This window comes from Haemaphysalis longicornis, unplaced genomic scaffold (genome assembly GCF_048455015.1).
Source record: "Haemaphysalis longicornis isolate Haplotype H1 unplaced genomic scaffold, Haemaphysalis longicornis Haplotype H1 scaffold_13, whole genome shotgun sequence".
NCBI classification, from domain to species: Eukaryota; Metazoa; Arthropoda; class Arachnida; order Ixodida; family Ixodidae; genus Haemaphysalis; species Haemaphysalis longicornis.
This window is the reverse complement of record NW_027526233.1, coordinates 74,391,995-74,416,046: the sequence shown is the minus strand read 5'-3', so window position 1 is coordinate 74,416,046 and position 24,052 is coordinate 74,391,995. Positions and strand designations below refer to the sequence as shown.

Below are 24,052 nucleotides of genomic sequence, written 5' to 3'. Positions count from 1 at the left end.
CGGGTGAGGGCTGGCTTAGCAGACAAAATATCGGGGAATACATCGGGCTTCTTCGCGCCTTATGCCTGAGAGGACGTCGGGAGTCTCTTTCGTCTCGCGCGGTCATGACCCCGGGTTTCGTCACCAAAATGTAAAGGAAGAACGATGAAAGCAAGACCGGAGCAATGGCTGCCCCAAACGGGGAAGGCCGCTTTAATGACACTGTAACCTACATGATGATGATGATGATGAATGGTCCGTACCCAGCGAGATATAACACAGGGTGTTCTGCGAGTCTTAAAAATACCCTTATCCACCATACTTTGGTAAGGAACACATAGCTGAGTCCCCTCTTATACTACGCCTTCAAAACGTCTGTGACGGAAACACATGGAACACGATAACGCGCACCGACATTGATTACGAAGCTTTGGAAATTTTTGATTAATAATCTACAGAGAGTAAATAAAACTACGCTGTGCCCAATCACCCTTGTAAAATAAAGGGAATAAGCAGATTGAATAACAAAAAAACTCCCCCCACCTCCCCGAAGGGAATCGTGCGGAAATGCGAATGCATTGGGTGCACCGATGAGTGCGCTGCGGCAAGCAGTAACGGAGAGAGGCGTTTGCTCCACTGCATTTATATACATTTTCCGAGCGCAGCGAGCGGAGAAAGGGTACGCGGAGAGGAGATAGAGACCCGCGCAACACGCCCGCCCCTCGCGCGAGCTCTCTCTCCCGCCGAGCTCCGCGATGCGAGCGCCCTCACACGCCCGAGCGCGCTCCTCCTCTCCACTCACTCACTGCTACTCCGCCCGAGCTCCGCGATGCGAGCGCCCTCACACGCCCGAGCGCGCTCCTCCCCTACCCTTGCCCTCCGCTACTCCCGCCCGAGCTACAACCTGCTCCGGTTGCTGGGCGCGCCACAGCTGTTGCTAGGGGCGAAGAGGAGTGCGGAGAGATAACACCTGCGGGCGCACGCCGACGGAGCACGACAACCCCCGACTAAAGGCCGACCTCCATGCAGCGAAATGTAGGCGAAAAGGCGGCGAACGTCGCCCGGCGGCGGCCGCTCCGCCGCAGGCGTCGAAAATACGGCTGTTCGTCGGCGATCTACGCGAGCTAGATGTCGAACGCGCGGCGACGAACGCGACCGGAAGCGGCAAACTGCATTTTGAGGCCGCAGCCAATCACAGCCTCGTACTTCGTTGTACTTCCTGTCCTGTCTTCCATCGGCGGCGTTCGCCGGGTCACGTTGCATGGAGGTTGGGGTGGACGAAAACTGAGCGGCGCGTCAAACCACGGCGTCCGCCGCGCCAAGTTCGCCGAGAAACTTCGCTGCATGGAGGTCGGCCTTAAGAAATGCATTCGCATTTACGACGACGACGAAGACGAAGGCAGAACTACGAGGCGCGCGCTCACGTGCGCTCGCGCTGGAGGATGCAGACCAGCCGAAAGAGCTGCCCAAGGAGACACGTCAGCTACAGTCGCTGCTTGATCGGAGTTGGGTTTGGCCAAGTATCGGGTGTCTGATTTATTGGGTTTACGTTTACGTTCATCTGTGTGAACGCATAGGCTTTTGCCATGTCTATTTTTTCTCCCGGCCAGGGGTCTTCTCCCTGGTCGGCTAGTCTCTCGGCGCAGGACTTACCCCTGGACGCCTTCCTGAGGAATGGTGTGACGGCCGTTCCTGTGGCTATGGCCCCTACGAATGGCGGAGCGATCCGGCTTAAAAATTTCAAAACTATTCAGAGGGACCTGCAAGGGGCGAGTGAGCACTTCATGAACGTGAAGGAGGTGAGACCATACGGGAAGGGCGGAATCGTCTGCAAATCTTCGGATAAGGCCTGCTTAATCGATCTTCTGAAGTGCTCGACCTTCGCATCGTTCCCGGTGAGTCCTTTTGTCCCCTCCCACCTTGCCTGCACAAAAGGAATAGTCCGAGGTGTATACACGGAGATTTCGCCCAGCGAGCTCCTTGAGCAGTTTCGGGATGCCGGGGTAATCTCGGTGTACCGTTGCTCCCGTGTAGTGGAGAGCACCACTATTCCAACAGAATCGGTGATCGCAACCTTCGCGGGTACATCGTGCCCATCGGAAATCAAAGTCTGGCCTCTCATATACAGGGAAGAACCGTTGTCCCCCCGACCTCGTCAATGCCGGAACTGCTGGCGCTTCGGACACAGCGCAGGGTCATGCAAGTCAGCATCGCGCTGCTGCAATTGCGGGGGCGAGCATTTGGCTAGCCAATGTACCGCAGACGACTTCTCCTGTTGCCTTTGTGGAGCGTCTCACACGGCTGATTATTCCAACTGCCCGGCCCGCTCTTCTGAAATCAGTATCCTTGAAGTTCTTGAAAAGCGCCGTTGCTCTCGTAAGGAGGCGGTAGCGATAGTTAAAGAGAGAACGCATGGATATGCAGGTGCTGCTGCCCGCCAGGCACCATCCAACGAGGCTTCCCTTGCAAAAGCGGAGCAGGTGTCCAATCTTTTGGCAGCGCAAACACATGAAATTGCGCAGGCACTCTCTCTGCCCGTGGCTCCCTTCCGGCAGCAGGGTTGCTTGCAATCCTCATCTTCGCCTCCCAGGGATCAAGAGCCCCAGGATTCATCGGTGCGAGCTGTCGATCTGGCAAGGAATCCTTCCTCAGCGAGCGCTCTCCAGAATGTGACTTCGAGGGAGACAGTAGGCCCAAACTCTACTCCGATGGTAACTGTCCAGGTTTCTGCACCTTCTATTTCTGAAACTTCCCAAGGTCAGCCTTCCTCTTCAGATCTTTGCCCATTCAATGAGACCGAAATGGAACTTGACATTTCCACTGAGTCGCCAAGGCGTCCTGACGTTAAGCGAGCTACTCCATCCACTTCGCAACAACCAACTTCTTCCCCAGAGTCGCGATCCAAGAAACCTAAAAAGGTCCAAGGGAACATTAAACTGAAAGAAAGCATCTTGGAGGCAGCCATGGCTGCCATTAACTCTCCATAATGTCGATCCGAGTACTCCAGTGGAACTGCCGTTCGATAGCTGCGGCACTGACAGATCTCAAATGTCTTATAAATAATCACTGCCCAGATATTATTCTCCTTCAAGAATCCTGGCTGTCTAGAGGCAAACCATTTACTTTACCAAATTTTCGCGTGTTTCGCTTAGATAGGGACACGCGAGGAGGGGGTCTACTTATTCTAATAGCTACAAAGCTGTGCCACAAAGCCAAGCTGTCCTTCCAGTTTTTGTCACCGGTTAGTGAACTCATGGTGGTAGATATATGTCTGCCAGGTTGCTTTTCCTTCTCTGTTCTGAATGCCTATTTCCCCAATGGAGTGTCCACCACAGAACCGCTGGATATTGCCCTTTCCTCCTGTAATCAAAACGTCATAGTTGCCGGAGATTTTAATTCACACCATGTGAGCTGGGGCTTCAAGACCGACACTTCTGGTTGGCGTTTATTAGACTGGACAGAGGAAAATAATTTAGTCTGTCTTAACTCGGGTAGTGCGACTTTTTTTCGGAATCAAACGCGCTCAGTCTTAGACTTAACATTCGTAAAGGGTGGGTTGGTTTCTAGTTGGTGTACAGTAGATGGTCCTACAAGTAGCGACCACGTTCCGATAATTTTTGATATTGCGGTCTCCCCAAGCACACCTAACCGTGTAGTGCGGACCTTGGTTAACTATGAACTCATGAAAAAGAAGTTGAGTTCGTCCCTTGCGTCTCTGCCCAGTGATTCTATGGAGCTTAGGGCCCTAAACGTCACAGCATTAATGAAAAGTACACTGAAAAATTCAGAGTTTGTGGTTTCGTCAACCAAGAGAGACGGTATAAGCCCGTGGTGGAATAATGATTGCACGAGAGATTATCGGCGCAGGAAAGCAGCGTGGAAAAAATTTATCCATAATCAGAGCCCCAATAATTGGACCAATTTCAAGTATTATTCCGCAATCTTTCGCCGAACCATCTCAACGGCTAAGCAAGACTATTACTCGCAACGGTTCTCCGCGCTTTCCAAAACGAAAAACCGGCGTATTCTTTTTGCTTTTTTGCGTAACCGCAAGAGCACTGACGACAGAAGCAACGGTGTATCCATTGTGGAAACGCCGGAAGAAAGCTCAGAGTCGCTCGAAAAAGTCGCCCGGGCCTTGCAAACAAGGTTTACGGCTACTCTCCGACTCATGATAATTGAAAATACCCCAGTTTTAGACTTTACCCCTGTCACGATGGAGGAAATGGCGGATATAGTTATGCGCCTCCCGCCAGCTTCCCCGGGACCCGATGGCATCTCGACTACAGCGATAAAGCTTCTCTTTGAGGAATCTCCTCACGATCTATTAAACATTATCAACACGTCATTGGAGAAAGCATGGGTGCCCGAAGATTGGAAAATTGCAAAAATTGTACCCCTACTAAAAATCTCAGTCTTGGCCTTCTCCCGGACAACATTCGCCCCATTGCTTTGACCAGTAACTTAGTCAAATTGATCGAAAGAATTGTATACGGCCGTTTACTTCGATTCCTATCGAGGGAAAATTTACTGAGTGCACATCAGATTGGCTTCCGTCCAGGCTGCTCCATTTGGTCCGCCCATGTGGACCTGGAGAGTCGTATCCAGTTTGCCCGTAGAAACAAACTAATCTGCACGCTTGTCACACTGGACATTACGAAAGCATATGACAGTGTAGAATACAGCGTCCTTATGGCAAAACTTAAAGAATGCGGGATACCCAATTACATTATTTCATGGATTCAGCAGTTTCTATCTGGCCGCAAATTCTTTTGCTCGAAAAATGGTTTTAAGACTTCCACACTACATCAGACAAGGGGCGTTCCACAAGGGTTAGTGCTTTCTCCGGTTTTGTTTAACACACTGATGAGATCCATTCCTACCAGCAATGAAGTCTGCAGTTACGTTTATGCGGATGATATAGCCTTTTTCGCAGCAGCACGGGACATACATGAGCTTTATCAGGCGTCACAAAATTATTTGGATTCTCTCGAAAGGTGGCTGTCAAATGTGAATTTATCGATGAACGTTGCCAAGTGCGCGGTCCTGGTATTCCCCGTATCAGTGCCTGTTACCCTCTGCCTTAGATACCGGGAGGATTTTATTCCGCAAGTGACAACTCTAAAATACTTGGGTATTATTTATGAGAGTAAGCTTGATTGGCGGCATCATATAAAGCACATTTCGACGAAGGGGGAACGGGCACTTGGCCTGTTGCGAAGAATTAGCAACCGGAATTTTGGGATGAGAAGAGACACCTTAATATTCATTTACCGCGGGTACATGCGCCCTATCTTAGAATTTGGCTGTGCTCTCTTTTCAGGATCTCCAATGTACAAACTCAATCCGCTTATACTGCTAGAGCGACGTGCCCTGAGATTGTGTCTCGGCCTTCCGAAATACACAGCTAATAACATCCTGTACTTAGAGTCCCGGCTGCCTGCACTAGAATCTCAGTTTAAGCTTTTAACTGCTTTGACCATGATTAGGATTTTCGAATCGCCCCTCAGCAGAGATCTGTCGCTGATGGTGGCTCGACCGGCTTTATTTTTTAACTCGTGGTGGCCCCACCAATACCGCCCTCAATGTGTGTATGCCCAGACTTTACTTTCACCTCTTAATATTAACATTCCGTCCGTTATACAGATGTCCTGGGAAGCTCTCCCTGTTCCCCTAACCTTTAATAACATTTTTCCTAACAATGCGAAAAGGCTACCTACACGTCTACTAACCGGTTTGTTGAACGACTATCTGTCTAGCTTGGATACATACGTGGTCGTAGCGACTGATGCGTCTCAACTTGAGGAGAGAGCGGGTGTGGGGATTTTCAGTCCACAACTCAACTGGTCGTTTTCGATTCGCCTACCGGACTTCACCCCAATATTCTATGCTGAGTTTATGGCACTAGTCATAGCATTAGAAAAACTACCTCCCCAGATATTAAATGTCGTAATTGTGTCTGATTCATTATCTGTTTGCTCCTCTTTGATATCCCCCAAAAATTCTGCTCTTCTTCGCACATTTGGTTATTTAGTTCCTTTCCACTTAAGAGAAATCCGCTTGATATGGGTGCCTGGGCACAAGGGTTTATATCTGAATGAAGAAGCAGACTCTTTAGCGAGGTCAGCACTAGACGGCCCTCCGTTCGACATCTGTCCATTTCCCTTTATATTGGCCGGAGCACGGATCCGACGGCATCAACATCTGGCGAGGAGGCAGGAGGATGCCATCACCTCCCTCGATGATTACGCCCATTTGGCATATGCGTGGGACTCCCGATGTTGCGAATCTCGCCAATGCGAGGTTACTTTAACTAGCTTACGTTGTAGAGTTCCGCAGCTCAACTTCTACATGCAGCGCGCTGGGCTCACCTCCTCTCGTCATTGTGCTCTTTGTGATGAACCCGAAACCCTAGAGCATTTTTTCTTACATTGCCGCGGCTTCTCTTCAATGAGAAGAAAATACCTGGTGGAGCCAATTCACCACCTTGGACTTACCCTTTCAATGCCGGTCTTACTGTCATTCGGTGCCATTTCGCTTGGGTCTCCCCACAGGAATTTGGTTACGGCCGTCCACACCTACGTCTCAGAGACTAGGCGCCTACCCTGTTAGCCGCTCTTCTTGTACACAGACGAAATAAGAGCCTATTGCAAAATCCCGCTTAGTCTTCTCTTGCAAATTCCTGCATAGTGCACACTTTCATTCTACAAATTCCTGTATTTGTTGTGCAATTATTATGATCAACAATTTTTATTTTTTTTCTTTTCTTTTTCTGCAAAATTTAGTCTCCTAAATTGGGCACATTAGCCCCAATATATCGCCCGATCCTGGCCAATCCCCCAAGTGGGTACGCGCCACAATCAGAAAGGAACAACAACAACAACAACAGCAGGCGCACGCCGGCCAACGGAGCAAGACAACCCCCGGCTAATAAATGCATTCGCATTTAAAACGCCGCAAGCAGCATTCTCAAGTGTTGCGATGCTGATTCTTAATGCCACGATTCGACCTAAGAAGGCTTTCGATCACCTATCCTACCCCATGAATTTTTCAGTTCGAAAACACTCTAAGGTTGGAAGTGTGTTGGCACCCTGGCAATAGAATTTAAACCATCTAGATGTGCGCATAGACGCGGAGTTGATGAACATTGCAATAACGAGCGTTGTACTTTTGTTGCTAGCAGCATGATACGGCAGCGGCCATCACAAAAAAATGAGTTCCCTTCAACTCTGTGAAGGATGACCTGCAACGCTGGACGCAGACCATGGTGTGCCCGGAACAAAACACGTTTGTCTGTAGTTCGCGAATGAGCCTACTTTCTAGCCAAGTGACGGAATGAAACTTGGAATGACCCGTACTTCTTCCTAGATTACAAACATGGAGCTCTCTGTTTCCTTCAAGTGTCGTCTGTGTAACACACCAACCCGATCCGCTCGACCACTGAGGGCAACAAACAGGCCACTTTGAGCGGTTTGACGCCCACGTTTAAATGTGCCGCATCACAATGTACATACATGTTATCAGTAAGGGCATGGAACTTAGAGCACCGCGTGCATGCCTCCACCCCTCTTTCTTCTCCCAACCCATGCACGCGTAAACCGGCACGTGTTGATGAGTGTGCTTAGAAGTGCAAGACACCATGAAAATGTCGCTCTATAAGCTCTTTACGCCGAACAAGCCACGGTGCTCACTTCGGCGTTCCAAGCGGACAAGTTGGTCTACATCCGGCATAGGATTCTCAGTTACTGGACAAGCTCGAACCTGAGGCGGCAGCGGCGGCGCCAGAGGCACAGCCGCTCAATGGCTTTCATTGATTCTCGCTTTTGGGCGGGCCGAAGCTTGTTTAAATCCCGCTCTTCCACCTCCAAGCGAACGACATGCATTCGGCCCATCGCGAGTTAAAACCTGGCAGGCCAAGAACTTTATTCTAACAACAAACATGTGGTTCTCAGTTTTCCTCCCCCCGTTCTAGGCATATTACTGTCTGCGTAATTACTACCCCAGGCACAAACCGCTCGATTACGGACGCCAGCGGACACGCCGCTTTGAGCCATGAGACTTCCTCGTTTAAATCTCCAACCAGCACAACGGGCATGTTATCGGTGGCGGCATGAAGCCCAGCGAGGCGCGCACTCCCCCCTCCTCCGGCTTCGTCTTGGGGACGCATAAACCGGCAACCAGCTAGTAATATGCGCTTACTTAGGCTCAGTGAAATACAACGGCGAGAACGTCGCTCGGTCAGGCGTTCAAGCAAAAGAACATTTATAAGGTCGTGCCAGCGTTCATACCGGACAAGTTGCTCTTCAACCGGGTGAACTCGAGCTACTCGGCGATGTGAAATTTGAGGCGGCTCTGGCAGCGGCTACTTGCTCGGCGGTTTCCGGACGTTTAACACCCATTCGCTCTTATGTTGATTCTCCGCAATCTTCTGATAAAGGCGCTACCGCCGTTGTCAGCCGATTGCGGAACTTGAGTAAAGCCATCGGTTGTGGCGAGGGGAATAACCGTTGTTAAATATGCGACGGAAGTGGCGAGGAGGAGCACCGGAGCGGCACTAAGTAAATTGGCTTCACCGGAATGAGAACATGGGGGGTTATACTCATGCTGCTTCGCGCGTAAAACACACAGATCCAAACGGCACGGCCACTATATGCGAACGCGATCGCTCCCGTTGAAGCACGTATTCGTGAATATGCACGGTATCGGTTTTGAAGCTTAATACAGCGGTCACGCCCTCCTCACTCGTCTTATTAAAAATATGCCAGGGTTGAAGTCGACATTTAGTGCCGATACGCAAATAGAACATAGCACAAACTTGGATGCCACCCGCTTCAGACGACTTCCCCAATGCGCGAGTCTTTTGCCTGCTCGGCAGCATGCCAACGGAAACACTCCACCTAGAAACTGGGGTCAAGCTTTCTATAATCGTAATATTGGCCACTAGGGTGCAATGAGGGGTCATCCATTTATTAGCGCCACACATAGGGAGCACATTGTTCCCAATTGGGAGTATTTTGGGCCCATACATTGTAAAATTATTTCCGGGTAGGTTTTGTTTGCACTTTAGTACCATAGCGAACATTTGCTTGATAGGTGATACATATATTAAAGAGAGTGGAGACAACACAACTCCGATGTCACGTCTTACTCTTCGTGGCTTTGTTCTCAACGGCAAGGAGGATGAAAGGGCACATAAATGTGGAATGTGAATAATTATGCACCTTAGTTTTCTCGTAATCATGGGTGCACTCTGCAACATTCAATTGATTTAAATATTGTCACGGAACACCTACGTGGTCAACTCCCCATAGCGCCATAACCCGTCACCGAAGACGACGAAGAGGATGCGGCTCGCCCGAGCGATCATGGCCGCTTGTAAATAGATTGCATCGCTCTGCGGCAACATCTTGTAAATACATCACTTCATCGTCGCCCATGGTTCGCCTCATCATTGTCCTGCCGCCACGTAACATTTTGGTGGATGGTGCGGGTTTCAGTCCCATCCCGGCCCCGAGCTTTACCCCGTCTCGGCTCATGAAGCAGTCTCATCCTGGCTCCTGGAAGGCGTCGGCCCGCCCCAGCCCCGGTGAGCCACGGACGCGACATTCCCCAGCCCCGTGTCCCCTGCCCATGCCCCGCCGAGACCAGACGAACTGACCAGCCACGACCAGACGTATAGCCGACGACGTACCCCGCCCAGATCTCCGGCGCTTCTCCGAAAGCTTTGGACGCTGCTTCGTGGGGTCGGCGGTGGTCACAGCTGTTCCGGAGCGGTGCTCATCGCGACCATCACCATCATCAGTGGTGGCAAGGACATCATTGTACATGTTCTCATCGCTTTGCTCATCCGCTTCGCCACTGTCTTTACCCTGGCTTCGACCGGGACGGTCGTCCTCCGCCGGGGGGGTGATGTCACGGAACACCTATGTGGTCAACGCCCCATAGCGCCATAACCCGTCACCGAAGACGACGAAGAGGATGCGGCTCGCCCGAGCGATCATGGCCGCTTGTAAATAGATTGCATCGCTCTCCGGCAGCATCTTGTAAATACATCACTTCATCGTCGCCCATGTTTCGCCTCATCATTGTCCTGCCGCCACGTAACAATATGTCAGGCCTTTCGGGAACTGTTGAGTGCCATCGAACACCCTCCGCGCTGGCTCGGGATGAGCCCAAGACGCGGTTTTGATCCCTGCTCCGGCGGTTGCCTCTCTGATGGCGGCCAAAAGTTACACGCCAGTGGGTCGATATTTCGGTGCACAATAAAGAACACCAGGTGGTCAAAATAATACGGAGCCATTCAATACGTGGCAGCTCGTAGCCCAGGTATTCCTTCGACGCGTAAAACACAACAATCATTCGAGGTGCCATTAAAGTTTCAAAATTTCACGCATAACGAATGGTTTGAGAACAAAATTTAGCCTGAGTGCGACGGTCCATGCCAGAAACAATGTCTTAAAGGTGTTTTACAAACCAGTTTTCTGAATTTAATGGTATTTTAAAGAATAATCCATTCGAATAATAAACCTTAAAAGCTATTCAGTACTTTTTTTTTTGTCGCAGCCTGGGCGCCGTATCTGTGACCATGCTATCTCGTTTTCCAAGAGTGAACATGGTAAAAAGTCATATAAACATTTTCGCATCCTTTTAGTCAAAAACGTATGTAGCATAAGTGTAAAAAGGGTGTTGGGAAGCCTCTACAAACCCTTTGTTGAATCTCAACATCCTTTTCGTAGCTCTACACCCTTTCTGCGTGAAAAAAAGGTGTTGATCAACTTAAACATCATTGCTTTTTCTTATGGTGTTAAAATGGTGTGGAAAAGGTGTTCGGCTGTTCATTGAATAAGGTCATGCTTGCAGCATAATAGCACTGTAAATAACAGGACATCCCCTCATATACTTCTCCCCTCGCAAGAAATTTTCAAACGCAAAAAATAATAATTGCTCGTATGCAATGATTGCTCGTTTCTCTATGCGCTGCACCTCATGCCCAAAGTTTAGCTTTGGCGCATAAAACACCCATTTGAACGTTCACAATTAAAAAGACTACATTCGTGCGGTGGAACGGGTGTTTACCGAGTGCAACAGGCTTGGCTTTCTGTAGGCAGATGAAACGGTGTGAAATAGGTGTTCAGTTTCAAAAAAAGACGGCAGAGCTGGGGGTCGCCCTTGTTTCTTCCGGTGTTGCTAAGTTTTGTGCTGTTTGCTAGCTTTGAATTGTTCTTGCTAAGCTAGAATGACCGCTGAGGGGTCAGGCCAAGTTTAACCGGATTTTACAAGGCAGTTCCAGCGGGTCCCCCCCACACTGCCAGGGGATCCAACGGAGAAACAATGCTAGGCAGAGCCCCAGCTAAGCTGTTTCTCCATCTTTGCACCACTCTTGCAAGTTACGCCAATTTTTATGCATTTTAGAATCCAAAAGCTACTGATACCTTTGAAATGTTATAGTAAGAGGTGCTCGTACGCATACGCCCCTTGTGCTCACACTCTCACAAGCTCGAAAGCCGACTACAGTATTATAGTACCCTATCTGCGGTGGTGCACCCTTTGCAGGTGCCGCAGTTTTTCTTTGTAACTTTTTTGCCAATGCCACCAAAACTACCTCAAGCTTGAACAGCTTCACTGGTAATGAATTATGCCAATTCATATTGCTTCAAACATCGTGAGGTACAAACCCCCTCTTTCCTCTGCCCCCCCCCCCCCCCCGCTTGTAAAAAACGTTCACTCCAACCATGTAAAGAGGTACAAAATGCCTCCAAAGCTGCAGGTCTCTTCACCTTTTTTCTTAGTTGGCGGTCTTTTCTTACACCCTGTTTCTTTACGCCGTTTTCGTAGTTCCGAACACCCTAATTTGAAGCTTTACACCCCTCTGGGATAAAAGGTGTTGAAATAATGAACACCCTTTCTGTAGGGTGTTGAGGTGGCGGGAAAGATTTGTTTGGCTTTTAATGAAATTCTATAAGTTAGGGAACTAAAAAACTACCGCGTGATTAAAAAGTTTTTGCAAATCCGCTTGTTGATTTCTTTACTCTCATACAAAAATCCATAGTTCAGAAATTCACGCTAAAATATCCGTTTTTTGCGACTGCGACAAGTCCACCGACTCGATCTAGGGGCTTTGCTCTACTGGATAAAAAAGCAAGAAGAGCACATGGATTACTAAGTAAGTATGCACTCCCGGTACCGCTTGCATCCCGTTGCTTTTCTTGTTCAATTGATTTGTGTTCCAAGTGTGACTTGTGCCTATTGAGTGTTTCTGTTGAATGCTGCGCACTCCGCCGATTCACATTGCCACGCGTAGCTGCTGCCGTGGCCATACCCGTAATTTAGAGTGTTGAGCAACCTTACACCCTTTTTTAGGGTGTTCACACAACGCCCTTTTTTCATCCGTACAGCTTTTTTTCGCCAAAACACCTTCTAAAGGGGTTCGCCATGAGACAAGATTCTTACACCCTTTCGGCCAAAAGGGGTGTAAGAAATTTTATTGTGTACTGGAACACCCAAGCTTCCAGTATATTGAGATTAGGGGCTTGCTGATGGGGCTCTGCAAATACTGTGATTCGGTTTGCAAACTTTTTTGTCAGCAACGCCTACAGAACAATAGTGCAAGGACCAGACATTTCACTGTTTTCAACCTTTTTCTTCACTGCGGAACAACTATGAAGAAACAGGCACGCGGGATAAAACAAAATAATTCTGCTGGCACTTGCGTACCATGTCGCAGTCTGCAGATTTTGTGCAGTCGCTGTACTCCCCGCTGGCCGTGAGGTTCGTTAGCTGTAAAAGGAGAGAAAAGAAAAACGTAAATCCTAGTGTGCCAGGAGAACTTTGACGTCTTACGTACAGATTTATTTTCTGCCCTTAATTTATGCCGCTGATGGTAGAGGGACACATATTATAAGAAACACGAAGTGTAGGCGCCTTGACCGCTGACTCTGAACTGTCTTTCATGCAGAGATACACAAATGCGTGATTCGTGAGTCAATTAATTTATCAGGTGCAAAAATTGTACACACACTGTAACCGCAACAGGTTCTCTGATGCCCGTAGAGCACCATGAAAACACACGGAAGTCAACTTCAATTCCTGAAAAGGACAGACCAACACTAGGCACCGATTTGGGTGCAGTGAGACCTGTCATCTCTATGTCCTCATAAAATGACAATCAATACCAAACTATCCCGCATTTGTTACAAACTATGCGCATACGTACCCCTAACCTGTACCGCAGCCCCACGTACCTGTACCGGTACGTGTAACCTGTACCGCAGCCCCACGAGAAAATACCAAGAAATAAGCCGCACGAATAGAGGCTCTTTCTAAAAATTGTGCACCTGCAGTGGCGTTGGTGAAGACAAAGGGCGCCATACGTCTCCGGGCAGGCTACAAAGGCAACACATGATCAGTTAGCGACCGTCCCAATATCCCTTCCATAAAGCGCGAAGTGTAATTCAGTTGGGAATAGTGTACTTGGTCAGGCTGGTCCACCTCGGTAACATGTATGTACGTAAGTATGTATGTATGTATGTATGTATGTATGTATGTATGTATGTATGTATGTATGTATGTATGTATGTATGTATGTATGTATGTATGTATGTATGTATGTATGTATGTATGTAGGTATGTATGTATGTATGTATGTATGTATGTATGTAATACATATATACAATACATACCTACGTAGTTAGTCTGGCGTGCAGAATTAACATTAAAAACATTTAAAGCCACAGTACACCCTTTCCCGAGCACGCATTGCGGTATGGACTTTTTCCGGCGACTGAAAAACATTTAAGGCTATTAGCAACAATTTTAAATCAGATAAAAAAACCTGACACTTAGCATGGTGAGGTTTATTGCACCTCTAAACGAGGTGTTGTAAAAATAAAAAAGCCGCAAATAAATGAAGCATTCACTTTTCGTTTTTTTTTCTGTTTCCATTATTTCGATTGCCAATTAGGATGTCTGATCATCGTATTTCCGACTTAAAGAGTAATGCTTTATTCCAGTTCATTCTTTTAACAAGTGTTAAGGAAAACTTCTCTGTCTGAAACTCTACCCTGAATTATATCCCTCGCTTACAAGAACAGTACCGAAAGTTGGGTGTATTTTGCGGTGGTAATACAAGGCAACAACGACAAACACGGCGACATGATATTTAATAAAAAATGCTCCGACGGATTCATGGTGAAAATATGGCGGAGTTTGAATCTTACAAAGCATGTGATTGTCTATTGTTGCAAAACAAAACCTAAATTACCACAAACAAGTAAACCTTATAGGTAATAAGAAAGCTCAAATTATTTCGCAACCACGATGAGAAATCGAAGAGGAATCTTCAAATCTGAGAACAAATAAAATTTACCAATTAAGTTTCAATACTACAGCTGATTCCGGCCTCTGTATAATAGTGGCATTTTGTAGGAAGGAATATAGAAAGATTCGGCTATGTTTCAGACATCTTTTAATATAACTCTAGGAGTGCGGTGGCCTGAAGAATGGGAGGCTTCCTTCCGCCGGGCCATCAGCCAAGTGGTATGCCCGGTGGTAAAAACGCTTTATTAAAAGGCCTTTACTGTCCAAGTGGTTCTCGAAATGCGCTACTGGTCCTTGCACTATTCAACCGCGCGCAAAGACAAAAGCAGGAGTTTCAGGTGCCCCTCATAACGTTGCTGGCAAACTTTATCTTACTTTTGTCTGTATCACTCATTCCGAGTCAGTCTGTCCAGTGCCACTTAGTCTTGCTTCATGGTCGTGTGGCACCGTCGTTATCCTCGCTCCCAGCCTGCCACTGTAGCGAATGTGAACTCGCCTTTCGGAGGTGCTTTTGGACATGTCGGGACGCCCCAGCCCAGATATAAATACAACAATTACGTACCCCAATGTCGAGAGTCAGATACTTTGTCGGTAGTCAGCTGATGCAGGCGAAACAACGCCAGATCACTCCAGCAGTAATGAAAGTCGAGCTATCTGGTATGGTTGCATTCTTCTAACAATCTTTGTTTGTCTTTCCTTCGTCTTTGTTGTCTTAGCACTGTTGGAAGAATGGAGATCAATTTGCCATTCTTTGCTCCATCTTGTCCAACTGGGATCGAAGCTCCTAATCATGGTTGTGTGTTTAATGGTGCAAAACCAGCGAATGGGAAAAAGCGCCAAAAACGAGATTTATATCAGAGTGGTACTAACTTTACTACTAAAATCGGGGTATTAAAATTTGAACGTTTTTAATAGAATGACTGGTGCATACTGCCAGGATGATTATGAATGATATGCAGGTAGTAGTAAAAGTTTGATGTGTGTTCAAATTGAAAAACGCGCTAAAGAGAAAACATTGGGTTGTCGGCGATAAGTAAGATGGGTGTAGTGGGTGGGATGTGTTATCTGTATAGTTATGAAAATGTTTGCGTCGTGTGAGGAATTGAGGGTCATTGAACGTTTCTTAGTTGTCTTGATGGACAGCGCTGTGATGGAGCCAGTGTTCAGACGTTGTATATATATTATTGAGGCAGCGATGATTTTTTTCGTGAATTTTCATCCCTTCGGTCAGCACCCATACTGTCCTCTATTTGTCGTGTCAACTACCAGTCAGGTCACGCCTAGCTTCGGGATGAAATGCAGCATAAAAACTGGCCTTACCCAATTATTCCACGTCCGCCTTCATCATGAGGCGAAGAAAGAGAGAGTGGTGCATAGTAGCGCACATGCTAGTCAGATCTACCAAAATGCATCGCATTTTCAGCAGTCATGTTCTCACTCAACCTGCGACGGCGTAACAGTAGGCCTTATGGTAGTGCCTAAGACTTGCGAAAATTTGTGACCTCAAAACAACAGCACAAGGGTTAGGCAGTTGTGAACGTCTTTCTCGTCTGAATGGCTCGTCTTGGTGCCATTCGTGTTAAGGTTACCATACTCCCCCTAGTCAGCTGGGGTTACCGGAATGCCAACTATCTATCAATAGACAAAATGCAATGTCTATCAAAGAGTCCGATGTAGTATTGCTTTCGGTAGTCACATGGCTCTGCTCCTATCTCAAACATTTTTCATTCGTTGTGTGCCACGGATTCGTATCGTCAAGATGTGTCATCACGAAACGTACGTATAGATGCGTAAGAATTAGTACGACTCACAATAAGACACTGCCACGGTTCATCATTACCAATACCAGCAAGCGTTCGCTTTGTTCATCGGCTTTCAGATCGCCTGGCGTCTGTGGGGGGAAATCAACATATTTTCCAAGATGTGAATCGGGATTCTTTTTTCATAATTTCGGTTTGTCCTTGTTCTTCGCATACCTTACTCTGCTTGCAACTTTGAAACACAAGATTTTCCCCTAGCACAAGTTGGTTAATCAGGCTGCGCTTTAGTCTGCAGTCACTGATTTCATACGCGTCACATATACACACATGCATTAACACGGTAAACGTAGAATGAAAACAAACCGGAAGCTTGAGAAAAAAATCTAAGTCGGATTTTCGAAAGCTGGGTAATCTCTAGCGGCAGACGACAGACGATCTCAAAGCAGATAAAAAAAAAACTAGCGTAATTCATTTGCATTGGTAACGATGAACCGCGGAGGTTTTTTTTGGTGGTTGGTGTGGACCTTCGTGCAACCATTCCAATCATGTTTAACTACCGGTAAAAAGGTTTTTTTACCTGTCGTAAGTGGCCGTTTGTCTCGTTTACATCGCCTTCTGGCATCGCGCGAGTCGTTCTGCACAGCACAGGTGGCGCCACCGTTCCAAGTGCGGAATAACCATCGAAATGACCACCACTCTCCGATAGACGAAATCGTGTTTATTTGTTGTATTTAAACAGCTGCCGTAACCATTCTTGTGAAAAAATCAAAACAAATAGCGGCCTCTGTGTGAAGCTCGAGCCCGAACGGAGAAGCGGTTTGCTGGTTTTGAAAATTTTAAATGCGACCATTTATTATTATAACACCCTCTAGACTGGAGGTCGCCTCCAAGATAACATTGAAGCATTAGTTTGCTGAACGGGGTCTCGAAATCACACTTGTAAAACCGGTAAACGACTATCCCCACTTCGAGGACAATAATCTGAACATTACAATGTGACACACGTTCTAGTGTGTACTGTTAGAAAGGAGAACAACCCCGCTTCCGTATGACGTATAAGTGTTGAAGCTGCTTCAGAGATTTATGGCTGGTTCAATGTACCATGCGGTCAGTCTGCAGCGACTGAGTCTACCATTCCAAACTGATCGTTTACTATCAATCATGTTCATTAGCGAAGTGCTGCTTTTCCTGTCGGAGAAACAGACGAGTTTCATGGTGAAAGGGACTAAAAAGCTGAAATAACCCAAACACAGATCAAGAGGAGTACCTTTCTGCGACGTATTCATAACCTGTTCTTAAGGTAAAGAAGTAGGGTCCAAAGAAAGTAGGGTAGTTGTAGCTTTTCAGCACCACCAAAACTGAAATGTTTTTGTGCGAAATGGTGGATCATAAACGCAAAGGCAGAAAAAAATAATGCGCAGTTAGGCACGCCAGAAAATTTGTTGGCTCTTGCTTAGGCATAGTAGTGTACATAAGACCTCTGTCAACGATCAAGTGTACGTAAACCAATGGAAACATTGCGTGTATGAAACGCAACGAGACGACAGCAGTCTATGCAAGCAGCCATTTTGCTACAAACCGCACAAGGTGCCGTTGTTCGGCTCAATTTTATTGCACTATTGTTTTTATGTTTACAGCTATTACTTACTCTGCCGACCATTATTGCGAGGTTTGCAATTCGTAAAAAACAGTAGCATTTGTGCGCCTTTATTTGAGTTGTGTACAACTGAGATGATGCTGCCGGACAGCACTTAAGCCGTTGTCCATCGAATGATGAATGGTCATGGGCTGGAATGTTTGCCCTTACGCGGCATGCATCTGAATATTTTCGCATATGCTATGTCATTGTAACACCAGAATATAATGATCTCTTCAATGGTGCTGCGTCTAACTCTCCGCTGTGTTAATTTGGCGTTACCAACGTTAGCTATTACTGGAATACTATTTCTTATTACGGAAAGAAGGTATTTTAATGGAAGCTGGAATGACAGGGCACTAATGCATCTATGACACGCCAACGAAATTCTTATTGTCCGACATGCAGTCTATACGAAACAGCTGTATTCAAAAAGCCGCGCAGTAGGATTGAGAATTGGTAATTAAGAGAAATACGTTAGTCATAATTTAAATTCTTATACATCCCAACGTTTATTTTCTTCGAATACGCTAAAATGTACTACCATATCTCTACCACGAGCACTTAAATTTTGCTTTTGTTCCAGTGACACCTATCACTTGTTAGTGGGATCGCCAGTCTCGGTGCTCCAGAGAATAAACAGGCCAGCGCGGAATTGATAAACGAAACGCTTGGTAAGTTTTGAACGCTTACGATTCTGAACCAACGCTCTGTAATTTTCAAGAAGTAATCATTGCCACTCGCGCAGGAGTGTATTTGTAATCCTTTATGGAAGCAAATCAAACAAAAACGACCCAGCAACACCCGAACAGGAATGAAATTAGTTTCACGTGAAAGGGTTATTTACACAAAATTTGAAAGCTGTGATAACTAGTTAAATTTTTTTCTTTATATCGGAAGATACCTCCAGAAAGTTTCAACCGCAAGCGTTCATTGTAACTTATATTAAATCAAATTTAATCTTTCGACGCACCAGAGATCTCGGATAGGGTACCCTAACCACGATACAAGAGCAACTGCCGTCGACGCTCCAGCAATATTATATAAAAAATCGGCAGCTATACCTTCCTGGTAGAAAGAATAATTTAAGAATGCAAAAGAACAAGTTTTAAGGTACACAGTGGTCATTTATGAACGTAGGATGTGGTAGGGCCACTGTTATCAAGCCCACAATATTCCTTATTTGCTATTCAACGCATAAAACCCATTTCCGCCGGGTATAAAACAACGCTCACTAGTACGAGCCTTTCAACTCTCCTCTATGTAAAGCATGGCCAAAAGACACAATTTTTATTGCGAAGGTTTGACTGTTGCGTCGAATATGGAGTTCAAAGGAAAAGGCGGTTTGTGCCCGGAGGCACCCCCCTACGCTTGTTCAGACTAAGTAATAAATAGGCTGATTTTTCGTGAAGACCAAGCAAGAAATTGAGATGTAGTAGCAGATATATACAGCAAATATCATGCGTCTTTTCGGGATCACAATAATGTTATAGACAGTATAAACCTGCTCTTGCAGAACCCTTACAGTATGTACAAGTGACTCTTGAAATCAAAATTTGGAATCCTCATTGGAGAAGAGACAATTAAAAGGCTCATGACGTCACTTTTGTGCACCACTTTTCTGGTAGGTTGCAATACCTAGGATGAGAAAGAAAAAATTACCGAGGCTTGTACATTTCACCACAACTAAAAAGGCCGCTACCACAAATACACAAGGGTTCTGCTAAAGATACTGCCTACGGGCACAAAGGTGATTGCACATATCCGCAAAGAGATTTCAAAAATGCAAAGCCAATGTACACACGTAGGGTCATTTTAACTTATGCAATGGCCACTCATGCGCACGGGGAACCTGCCCCCACAACACCCTCGGGTTTTTTTTTTCTCGTTTAAAACCACAGCTTCAGGATATACTGCCTCATAAAATATTGTTCACCGTGAATCACCATAATTGCAGATCCGTGGTGTGTTCATTTCCCGGCCGCGACGGCCGCTTTGCAAATGGAGACAAAAAGTGAAAACGCCCATGTCGAGACTTTCGCGCACGTTTAAGATCCCCAGGCGATAAGAAAATGCGGGGACCTCCACTACGGCGAGCCTTATAGCACTGGTAACGAGAGCGACTTAGAATCCTTCATCGCTCCATCGATCAACTGCCTAACCGTCCGTTATGCTCGTGACATATTTAAGGCGATCACCTGAAATCTTGTTTTTTAAATCAAAAAGGTATACATGACTGATACATCGAGAAGCAGCGTTTAAAACTGCAGAGGAACAAATAGGATCCGGGCTATTTATTATTGATCATATAACTGCACAGGTCAAAGTCAAAGCAAAACTGCGGACACAATACCACAGGGCTTGTAATGGTGGCTCCGCAGCCCCGTATAGGTTGTTTTCTCTTTTGTTTTATCATTGTGTGCAATTTCTATGGCCAGTGCTTTACGTTCAGCTTTAAATTAGCTTTTTTAGGCAACGATGCGCATATAACGTGAAGTCAGCAGCCCTTAGTCGCCAACAATGCAACCTATCCCCATTGTCCCTCCAGAACTTTGCGTTAGCGCTGCGTTAGGTAAAAAAACCAGAGGCAAACTTCACGGTCGGAACTCTCATTCGGCCCAAGAAAAGTCTCTTCGAGTACACTACGGCCGCCATACAAGGAACAAACTTATTTTAGGGCTGCATGTCGCATTTTCAAACTCACGCAAACCGAAAAAATTGGCTAGTTTTATACATTGATTCTGGATGCCTTCACGTTTGCTTTGGTGCACCGAGATACATTTTCTGACAACAAAGCACGTCTAGTTACCCAAGCGGCTCCAAAGGAAGACCTCCGATGATTAATAGATTGATTGTCAGTTTTAACGCGCCGACGCAACATGGGCGATGAGGTGCGCCGTAGTGGAGAGCTCCGGGTTAATTTTGACCAGCTTGGGGATCCTTAATGTGCGCCAAAATCTCTACCACACAGGCGTTTTTGCTTCTCTTCTCCACCAGAAAAGCGGCCGCCGATGTTGGCTATTGAACCAGCTTCCTTATGCTCAGCACCACAACGCCATAGCCACTGAGCCACCACAGCGGGTCCCCTATGATAACCTCCATGAGGAGTTATACCACGTGGATGGCTTGGTTGGCTAAATCAGAGTGGAAAGCCGGGCTAGTAAAAATGGTTCCTGACTGAAACTGCGCAAAAAAAGGGGACTAGGGAAGAGAACACACACAACGCAGATTTGAACTGAATTTATTATAAGAGAAAAGGCACATAAATAGGCTCTCTCGCGTAACTTTTAGAGACACACATCCGAACACGGACTCCGCATACACGTGATACGTGCGGCGCTAGCAGGTTAATGTTTTCATCTAGTAAGACCAGCGATATGTTACTTACACAGTCATCTTTCTGAAAAGAAATGTGGAAGGCTTCTATAAGCTCTCTTGGCACCTGTTGGCATCACAGCGTTGTGTGTGTTCTCTTCCCTAGTCCCGTTTTTTGTGCGCAGTTCCAGTCAACAAACTTGATTCGTAAAGCATCATAAAAGAGTTTGGCTTTCCACTTGGACAAACAGAACCCAGAAAGGATGGACAAAGCATTTTCTCTCCTCTTTCTTATCCTTGTCTAAGTGCGCCTTTAACCCGTTTAGATCGTTACGCCCTTGTGGTCCGCCACTCTCCCAAAGCCTCGAAAGAGCAGACGAGGATTTCCTACCTGGAGATGACATAGGGGCCGCATGCATAGGTGAAAAAGGACCATGGCAGATAAGTTTAGTACCAAAGGGTCACCACCGCCACGGGTATCACACTCATTTGCCATTCGACATGGGCATGCCACGGTATCCATAACCTGCGACGGAAACAAATTACTGTGGTAGGCCTCTATTTTTGGACAGGCGTACATCATGAGTGGCCCTGTTATCCTGCCGTTCGTGCCCAAAAGGACAGTACCCGAAACGCGAATTCAGCTTTCTGGATATATCCCAACTTCTTCATCCACTCAGCCTTGCTGCATGGGGATAAATGAAAAAACAAACTATTTCCCTGTATTCCTGGTGTACACGCTGATATAACAAAGAGTACTTTGTTAAGGTGCCGCCCCTTTTTCTCCGTGAAATGTCATCAAGATCGTTCACACATTATAATAAAAAAACGCGTCTCAACGCGCGTGCGTCCTAAAATTTCACGTACCCCCCAGGCCGAGTCAACCTAAAGGTCCACTTGTCCATCTTAAAGCCGCAAATGACTTATTGACGCAATACCTGGAATCCCGTCGCTAACAGGAATGGACAAAAAATAAATACTGCGGAAAATTCTTGATCCTCGTCTTTTGCGCAGTATAGGATTTATTTGTCTGTCATGAACCAAATGGCCCGCGACCAAGTCCTATTAAGTAGCAGGAGGCGGTCCCTCGCCATTATTTCAAACCACGTGGCATTATACAACGGGAGCTTAAGCTTACAGAGTTGCACCTTAAAGTTAAGAGCTGCTGTAAATGTATTGTTTTCGATACACGCACGAACCAGTTCGTGGTGATAGCTTGAAAGTGCGACACAGGCCACCAGAACAGCATTGTTTGCAATAACTTGCGGTGATTTACAACGCTAGAAAAATTGATGCAATGGCAACTAGTCACGCTCCTATTATCTATACTCGCTCATTTGGGAACGGCGTACTAAATTGCTCAGAAAAATTAGATTCACCCGTTAAAAATACTTCACCGACGTTTACTCATGCCCTTAAGCTATATACGTTCGGGGGACGCGTTCCGGGACATTTGTTTCGCTTTTGTAAAACCATAAAATAGCGTGGTTAGCGTGGATAATCTTCAATGAAATGAACGAAGCAACGGCAATTGGAGGGTCCCTTTCATATACGCCCAGCAAATAGAACAATTCTGATGTTAGCTATATACATGACAATAAAAGTACTTTACATCAGTATAGTATTGGGGAAACAGGTATGCCTGTCAGCTACGGCTGCAGTTAGATTAGGCGCGTTCACTAGAAGAGGTAGCCACTACAACATCAACAAGCCGGGGCGGTTTCCTCACCCGTATATCTTAAAGAGCGCACTAGGATGTGTTGCAGTGGGAAACACCACAACAAGAAAAGATTGGACAGGACTGCATTTATGTTTGGCACTAGGGAACTTTGATCATAAGCTGCACATTAGGTCCCCTTCGCTAACATGCTCACTGGGGGCTGCTACGTCAAAGATAATACGTTCACACCTACAAGTAAACTCAATGACAGTTATTTTATACCGGCCATCCCTGAATGGTAGCTGCCCGTAAAAAAGATTCCACAACCATACAATTTGCACTACGAACAAAGAGATAACGGATGTTCTGTTTGGCTACGAGATAAAATGTAACTTCGAGAGTTGCGAGGCTACAGAGGATGCCTACATCATGAACGAACGATGAATTCCTGCCGTCCATCCCTTATTTCGTTGTAAAGTGCTTCATTAAATGAAGGATAACCAACCTGGAGAAGACAGCCAGCCCTGCACCGCGCGGCCTCCACTCGGGCGGGATCCGAGAGGAGCAGCTCCGCATCCTCCGGGCGCCCACCGTCGATCGCTGTCTGGCCGGCGCCGGACCACTCGTCGCTCTGCGCCTGCAGAGCAGAAGTCTCCTGTAGCCACAGCAGCAACAGAATCCCCGCAACGGCCACGCAGCGTTGTGGCGTCGACGCATGATTGGCGTTCATGGCGAGGATAACGATTCAGCTTGTTCTGTTGCGACTGCCTTCAGTTCCCTAACGGATGCTGCAGCGTCGGCGCTTCCTGCGGCAAAACTGACGGGGCATCCTCCAACGGGACGCAGAGGCGCGCGTTGTTTTCCACCCACCCCCCACGATCACGACTCGCGGGAGCCTCTTCCCCGACGAAAGTTCATTTCCCCAAAGTTGGCGCCTCTTGTGTCCGCTCTCAACTCCGCTGTGTACGCCGCGCACCCTACATTCCCTCCCGGTGTCTTCCCTTTAGACTTTCCCTCGTTCTTCGCCTTCTCTCCTGGGAGCGCTCCGTGTCATTGGAGATGGTCGGAGTTTCGGCTTTTGCCCCGATGAACGGCGTGGGGAGAGCCCTGCCGAGCTCTGCCAGCCACAATTACTCTCCACTCTCCTGGAGAATATAAAGGAGCTGAGGGACGTCGCCCTCTCCCCGACGCCACGCGTCCGGCGCCAGGGAGACGGCGATTCGAAAATCGATGTTAGTCGTCAACAGCGGACACCTCGCAAACGCTCCGCGTTCGCCGCCGCTTTCTGTGGCCCCAGCGCCGCATCCACACCGCCGCCACTAAGCGGCCGGGGCGCGCTCCACTTTGCCTATATCGCGCGGCGTTTAAAACGGAAAACTGCGGGGC

The 24,052-nt window shown here is 47.0% G+C and overlaps 1 protein-coding gene across 1 annotated transcript in view; it reads right to left on the bottom strand.

The window, feature by feature from the left end:
- LOC144164102 (uncharacterized) overlaps positions 1-23,699 on the bottom strand; it is an 86,460-nt gene extending 62,761 nt beyond the window's left edge. Inside the window, exons 1-2 of the mRNA XM_077694658.1 lie at positions 23,172-23,699; positions 12,694-12,756 (exon numbers count right to left, since the gene is read on the bottom strand). Coding sequence (XP_077550784.1) covers positions 12,694-12,756; positions 23,172-23,396 — 288 coding nt within the window. The 5' untranslated portion in view covers positions 23,397-23,699. The remainder of the gene's footprint in view (positions 1-12,693; positions 12,757-23,171) is intronic.
- Between the last annotated feature and the right edge of the window lie 353 nt (positions 23,700-24,052).